Raw genomic sequence first — 8222 nt, forward strand, 5'->3', positions numbered from 1 at the left:
TGTGGGCATAGTGGAGAGGCCTTGTACCTAATGCTGAAGTGTGTGAATGTTGACACATTTAGTGTAGGAATGATGACTAACATATTGAGAACTAAGGAGAAAATCTCCATAACAAGACTCATCTGAAGTAAAGCACTGCACGAAAAGCAAGATTATCGGGCCCGTATACGCTGTGATACAGCCGCGAATGATCACCATTCCTGGCTGATCGCAGACATTCCCCCGAAATATCCGTCTGCCGCATACTGACGGAATTTTCCGGGAAGGAACCTGCGAGGGGAGGGGGGCCGATGTGTTTAGCATTCTCACCTCCCGCTGACAGAGGTGCGAAATGCTCTTATTAGCATATTGACTGTCAGCAGTCTAGCCACACACACCCTGCTGCAGCCATTGGTTGAAAACGACAAGGAATTGAGTTAAAACGTCTTGTGATGAGACGGAATGAGATTCTGTCTATAGGTCAGCTTTCAACTGACTAAACGTATCCCCTCCCATTTACAGCTATTGCCCCATAAAAACGAAATTAAAATGTACACGATAATAATTTTATTAATATTCTGTCTTTAGGGTATTGCTCCGGGTTTATCACATTTCTTGATTCACCTTCCGTTTTCAGAGTTCTGTCTTTAGGGTTTTGATTCTTGCTTTGCCTTTCATTTTCAGAGTTCGAGGGTTGCAATGCACTTTGGAGGCTGTTCGACTCATATTCCGGAGCTTCATCTCTGTAATGTTCTTGAGATTCACTTTTGGCATTTAATTATACAAAGTCGGGCTTACTCTGATATTGACATAGTCATTTCGCAACTTGGGACATGTTTGCCACTCGTGAATATCTATCCTGTGTCTTTTCAGGTAGATTTAGAAATCTTGCGTGAGCTTCGCGACCTTCGAGCCTGCCCTCTTCAGGTTAATGGTACTATATACCTGTGTCTAACCGCTTAGCCACGTTGCTGGTAAGGATCTAGCACGTCGGTGCGACGAAGTACCTGGTTTATCATTCCTACCTCCTCTGGGGTATTTCTGTTCTGTTACTGGAGCGTGCGAATTGGGAATTGTTTAGTGGACTTATGTGACGTTTTAATTATGTTCATGTAAAGGCGCCCGAGGCAACATTAGAAACTTTAGACTCGATTAATAAACGTTCAATTTCTAGTCTTTTTTACACGTAGCAAGTTTCAATAACACCATACCATTACATATCGACATTCACAGTGGTGTAGTGGTCCCTGGAGAAGTGGGTATACTTTTTATGTATTCATACAGCACAGGATAAACACCCTGTTTTGAGAAGTGGTGGGTAATGCTGACTGAAAAATAAGTGGGTATACTCCGTATACCTGCGTATACACTGGACTACAACACTGGACATTCAAGGAGCAAAGATGAGACGTCGTTGTGTGGTGAGAACTGATAAAAAAAATCGCCTGCCTTCTGTTTTCCACAGTAGATCGCATGTTATGCTAGAAATGGCTTAGCATGGGTGGGGTGGGGAAAGATAACACCTTTCCATCCAGACGCAAATTTAGCTAATCGGAATCTGTAAGTGGTTTCCAGATATATATATCAGTGGTGGTCGGTCAGGGCCTTCAAGGCCTTCTCTGCTGGCCTAAACATCATCAGAAAATAAATGTAATAAAATACATTTAATTTTAATATTTTCTTTTCATAAATATGTATTAAATTATTCCCCATAGTCCATTATCTTCATTTCATAGCTTCCAGCGTTGTAAATTTATGTTAGAGCTTTCATCCAATCATATTTCAGCTATCATGTGTTGCCACGCTCCAAGAAATATTTCCCGAGAACAGAAATCTTCCCTGAGGCCTTCAGAATTCACATTGAAGGCCCGTGTACATCTGATTGGTTATCACAACTGGCTGTTTCAGTTCATTTAAGTTGAATGAACTGAAACAGACAGTTGTGACAACCAATCAGATTTCGAGTTGGCGACATTGGGCCTTCTAGAAGGCCCGGAAGATTTTGTGTTTTCGCGTTGAACGTGACACGTAAATGTCCTTTGATTGGATACTGAGGCAGACCGGTGCAGTGCTTCAGTGCTCAGTTTAGCTGGCTAACGCGAAAACGACGTACATCGGTTTCAATGCTTATTATGCTAGTTGTTTCAATTGGTAAGACTAAATATAATTACATTATCCAACTCAAATAAACTAGTTTACACCAACTTGATAATTCCAGTTTTTGATACAATTACACGCCATTTTCAAGACGGAACTTTCAAGAAAAATTGGATATTGTGAGGATGGGAAGTTTAATGAAACTGCTTTGCAGGTGGGACAATGCGATGTTTAGTGGACAAACTTGTTAAAGCTCACATAGGCTACTTTCGGTGGACTTAATAAAACTTTGTAGACTAATCCCTGAAAATCGCCTTTTATTTTTAAGTTGTGACAGTAATATCCAAGCGATCATATAACTGTGAGTTTACTACTCTTAATGTATTGTTAATACGGGTGTATTGATTTTAAATGCTCCGGAAATATTAATAAAGTCTGTTGTACTCGACTATGTTAAGGTGATGCAATGCTCACTTAGGCCCTGTCCCATTACTACCACTTCACCCTAGCACTTCACCCTTCCACTTCGTTTGCGCGTTCGCGTGAAGGGGTAGGGTGTCCCAATTCTTTTGGACCGAAGGGGAAGTGTTGTTCAACCCTTCAAACGACCCCTTCAAACGGAGTGTGATCAGAACCGGACTTCGTTTGAAGGGAAAGATTACATTTTCCCATGATGCCTTGCGATCACCTTGGTTACCAACCGACTCCAAAAAATTTAAGAAAGATGGCTGCCAGTGCAGAAAAAGAAGTTTACAAATCTATGGATATCTTCGCAAATAACTATTAAAAAATGTGAAACACATCGGGATATTTAGCCGATCATTATGCAGAATAATATTCCTTACAGTTGAGTAGAATATGATTGTTAGAAAAAGATCGCTATTTTCACAAATGAACGTCTGTATGCTGCTGAGAGTAGCCGAGTAACGTTAATGTTAGGATGTAAAAAACGCTATTTTATGACATGTGGGTATATATGTTTGGCAAAACCTGAGAACCTGACGTGTGTTCAAATTCGCAAACATAGGAACACTGTTTGCATTGCGTTTTTGGTGAAAGGTAGCCTACAGTGGAGCTGGATATGAGTGATCGAGTGGTGTCCCATTTCTCAGGTAAAGATTTAAATCCCTTAACACTTCTCACTCCGTTGTGAAGGGGCCCTCCGCAGTGAAGTTCACTTCGATGAAGTGGTAGGGCGAAGGGAAGATGAATGGGACGGGGCCTTATACTGCCTTTCTGTATAAATATAATGGTTCGAGAGCCATGGCGTCGTAATGATGGCATTAGGCGGTGGATTCACTCAGTTTAACATCGTGTAGGACATCGCTGAAGGCCTAGTCGTGAAATGCACGGACCGCCACTGGTATATATATATAGTTGATCTCTCTTTTTTGACGAAGCAGTGAGTAAGCTGTCTTTCAATGTCTCTTGTCGAATTATCTCACATGTTTATGGTGGTATGTGTTTAAAAGTTTTAACTTAGGCTATGTGTAATGTTCCTAACTTATATATTATTATTTCACCTTAATGTTCTTGAGATTCGTTTCTGGCATGTAATTATACAGATTCAGGCGTACTCTGATAAGTCATTAAGAGTCGTTAACAGTCGTTAAGCAACTTGGGCCATGGTTGCCACTAGTGGGGATCGAACCTTTGACTTTCAGGTTTTTTAAATCAGTGAAGCAGTGACGGGGTGCCTCCCTGGTGGGGGGCGGGGGGGGTTGTTTTCAATCCAGGTCAATTCAATTAACATAACAAAACCTAGGCCTGGTCAAGGGGAAGGGGTGGGGGGGCTTTCACACCAATGTGGGCTTCTACGGCAATACACAGGGTCGAAGACTGTCGTAAATCCGACATTTTATGCAGTGGTACACCAGCATTGACTAGAAATATGTCCATACAGTAGATTTCCCCTCGTTTTGTATTGTTTTAAACTCTCCAAATGACATTATACCAATGTTCCGCCTGTAATCGCGTTGTTACACCCAGGCATAAACAACCTCCCGCACATAGGAAGAAGGCTGTTATCCTAAATGGGATTTATTTTATTGTCAAAAACGCAAAGTGGAGTTAACTTACAGCCAACACCATTGTATTACAAACACTGACAACACACACACATAATGAAAAGGTAGCCTACACCTGGCGATTCTCTTGCTTTAATCTTTCATCTTTGAATAATGTAAAAAGTTGTTTTAAAGCGCTGTTGCCGTCCTTATAAGGTGTGTCAATAAACCAACTTCTGCATACTGTGTAGACTATGTCAGTGGCTCTCAAACGAGGACTTTCGTCCACTACACTTTCATGCTCCACTAAAAGTTTTTTCCTTGGTCGCGCTGCAATAAATACGCTGACGACAATAAAAAAATTCACCTAAGTACAGGTCACATTTTCATCCCGGTCCACCATCTAATGTTAAAACAGTATTGAACAATGGTGCGGATCCTACAATGGTCTGACAGTGAATTAATTTCAGCACCCACAGCCCTCGTAGAAGTGTATAGGGCCTGTAAGTACGTTCAAATTCTTCTGAATCCGACCACCCGCCGGAGAAGGATGCAGAAGTGTATTTCTGCCTTTACACCCTGGAATTAGGGGGTACATCATTTCATTTACACAACAATCCGACCACTTTTAAGGTGAAAAATATTTTAAATTGTGAAACAAACAAGAAACACACAAACTAGTTAACAAACATATGTTTATGTGATAGCATGAATGTGTGTACGCGTCGGTCTGTGACCTGTCTCTGAGCTTGTATGAGCTGTTTGTCCACAGGAGAATTGTAAGGGCTTCCTCCATCATGAGGAACAGAGAAGAAACGCATCTTCTTCAAGTCCACAGGTTCAGACAAGGAAAGCCTGAGAACACAGTCACATCCATGAACACACACACACATTGAGCAAGTGTGTAGCTCTGCAGGTGTGAGACTAAATAATGAAGTTTAAAGTGTTCTGAGTGTGTGTGTGTGTGTGTGTGTGTGTGTGTGTGTGTATGTGTAAGTGTATGTGTTTGTGTATGTGTGTGTGTGTACTTGTGAGCATTAGGTCCTGCCATGATCTTCAGCATGGGCACCAGGTCGTCAGCGTAGCGGCACATGGGTCCTCTGGACTTTGCTTGGAGACAATAAACAATTGCCCTCTTCAACATCACCATTTGAGTGCCTCCTTGTTTTAATATGACCCCCCAGTCACAGATACCCTTCAATAATCCCATTCAATCAGCACACATGAACACTGATTGCACTGGCTGAGCATGTGTATAAGCACATAGCAGCAGCATGTGTTACACACATTAATGTGTGTGTGTGTGCTGCCTGAAGTGTGCAGAGAATGTCTATGTTTGTGTGTACTGCCTGAAGTGGGCAGAGGAAGCCTACATTTGTGTAGCCTGGATACCAGACCGAACATAGCCCCGTCCACAACATTTGAGGCCTGGAAGTTCGTTCTGGCACTGCTCCATTGGGGAGAAATTATCAGAAGTTCAGATTCGACCGGACCAATGAAATTGTCAGGGCGGGCTTTAATTTTGAAAGAGGAACAGAGAAACGCGATCAAGGCATTTGTTGATTGAAAGGATGTTTTTGCCGTCCTTCCTACGGGATCTGGTAAAAGTTTAATGTATCAGCTGGCCCCGATGGTCATACTACGTTGATCTGACTGGTTCTAGGTATATCCAATAAAAAGTCTATTACTGGCTTTGTTTTCAGTAGGAGATATGGCTGCATTGGCGTTGTTAGAGGATATTGCAAACGGTGCAATAAGTAGAGACAGGGGTTTTTCGTGATCGCGCATATTTTTTGACACAGGGTGATGTACGGCTGATAAGCTGGTACCGCTTGCTGAAAACGGCTCTGTTAGAGCTTTGTGACCAGATGGCCCCTCGTCTACAGAGGCGCACCAGAGGCAACCAGGACATACCCGTTCAGGTTTTGGCTGCCCTTGGATTCCTGGCTACAGGAACGTTCCGACGAGAAATTGGAGACCAGTCGAGTATATCCCAGTCATCATTGAGCAGAATTTTGCCCAATGTTCTTCGCAGTATTATCCCTCTATATGTCCGCAATTTATTAGATTTCCATACAGTGCCCAGGAACAGCAAAATGTGAAAGAGGATTTCCTGCATAAAACAGGGTTTCCAATGTATTCTCTTCCAGATTGTGCACACTCAGACAGCCTAGGAAGCCTACTTCAATACAGGACATGCCCGTGCGCGGTTGGTAGTGGAGCACAGCAAAGGCATGCTGAAGGGAAGGTGGCGACGGCCGGCGAGGCCCCGATGCTGGAGCAGCAAGCGCTGCTGCCGCAGATGCGGCTTCTGGTGCTGCTCTTGCAGCAGGTGTGGCCGCTGGTGCTTTGGAGACGTGTCTACTACATGTCACATACTTTGCTGTTGCCATTACGCCACCAGACAGGCTTTCTAACAATGTTTTGGCCCGCATCTGCTCTTCCATCAGCAGAACATCGATGTTAGCTTCACTTTAATTCTTCTGTTTACAAGGGTCTTTCTTGCTTGCCATTGTCACAGAGTTTGTGCATTGAGGATGCGTTATGTTTGTGCATTGATAATATGCTAATTCGATTTAATAGGGGCGTTATGAGGGCGGGGATTCAGTTGCACGATCATTTGTGATTTATAACCGAAGGATTGGAATACACGTGTTTTTTTGTGTGAATGTTCGTTTTATGTGGATCTCACTTACGATCACTTCAGAAAATGTCTAAGACAAAATGTAGGATGGTTTCTACGCAACTTTTTAAAAATGAGGCCCATAGACTGACACAATCACACAATTCTCACACTCATCTCAATTTCTAAACTCCCTCACAGCTAAACATGTTTCAACTCATTTGCATGTAAAAGGTCACTATTAAATCCAGAGTAAATGCTTCTAATCTGTCCTTTGCTTTCTTTCTCAAACGCACAAACACACACACACACACAAGTTTACCAAAGGCAAACAAACAAAAGTTCTGTCATTGTGCTCCCTCTCAATTATGTACCTGAGCAGCAGGACACAACAACATAATCTTTGCTGTCAGTTGTTGCCAGTAAGACATACTGAGTAAGGCATACATCTGATACACAGGTGAAGTGATCTGGGTTACAGGAAAGAGATCAAACTTCAGAAACATCAGCCAGTTAGAAAATCCCTATGTTTCTGTCAAAGACCTGGGAAAGAGGTTTTTCTTTCTGAGGGATTCCCTACTTGATAAATCTCACCTAACTAACTGAACATGAAGACACCAAGGACTCAAAAGACTTAACAAGGTCTGTTTAGTGTGAAAGATAGGAGTGTAGTTTTTATTGTGGTCTGTTGCTGCAACACAGTTGTGTTCAGATTATTCTTAAAGTGTCCGACACAGAAAATACATGTTCTCTTACGGTTCAGGAGGCCCACATGAACAAACATTTGTAAAGGTTGAAAGAGGAAGACACCATGAGTCGTTCTGTGGGAACTGGTTCTGGCTGGTCAAGGTATAACAACATACTTGTGGACGGCCTTTTTATGGAGTTAAAGGCTAATTAAGCATATACTTCGTTGGAAAAGCAAGGACAATACCCAATTTCACAGAACAAAACCAAAAACATTCATTCCTGAACCTGCAACCTGCGCACCTGGTCAAAGGTCACTGGGTCTGTCCTACTGGGGTGCTGCTCCTTCAGTCAGGGATCCCCTTGGTCCCTCCACCCCCCAAAAGCCTTCTCCAGATACAGGGCGGTGGCCAGCGTCAGGCGGTCCTGCAGTTTCCAGGCAACCACCTGCACGCCCAGCGGCAGCCCCTCTTGGCTCAACCCCAGAGGACACTGGGTAATCGGCAGACCAAGGATGTTGAAAATGCCTGAAGCAGAGAGGAGGTGGAGAAGGAGGAGACACAGTGAGAGACATGTTTTAGTACAGTCATAAGAATTTACATATGCATGACAGCTTAACAGTGTATCATGTATTAGATGTCATACCTTAAATATGTGAGATACCAAAATGAGGGTGTGAAGAGTGGTTTGTGGTTTACTACAGTTACCAGTGTAGGCAAAGTTGAAGGGTGTGAAGAGTGGGTGGTGGTGTTTAGGGGCCAGATGGGGATGAGGGGGGCACAGAAGCACCCCATCAGTGCCCAGTAGCTCCTCCAGACGCCTCTCTAGCG

The 8222-nt window shown here is 43.1% G+C and overlaps 1 protein-coding gene across 1 annotated transcript in view; it reads right to left on the bottom strand.

The window, feature by feature from the left end:
• Positions 1-7743: 7743 nt before the first annotated feature.
• The window catches only part of LOC308363546 (fatty-acid amide hydrolase 2-A-like), a gene marked incomplete at both ends in the record, with an annotated part of 4208 nt that continues 3729 nt past the window's right edge, over positions 7744-8222 (bottom strand). The window contains 2 exons of the mRNA XM_080836350.1: positions 7744-7919; positions 8100-8222. The exon at positions 8100-8222 is cut by the window's right edge and continues 66 nt beyond it. Coding sequence (XP_080692476.1) covers positions 7744-7919; positions 8100-8222 — 299 coding nt within the window. The remainder of the gene's footprint in view (positions 7920-8099) is intronic.

The sequence above is a fragment of the Sprattus sprattus genome (genome assembly GCF_963457725.1).
Source record: "Sprattus sprattus genome assembly, chromosome: 4".
Lineage (NCBI taxonomy): Eukaryota > Metazoa > Chordata > Actinopteri > Clupeiformes > Clupeidae > Sprattus > Sprattus sprattus.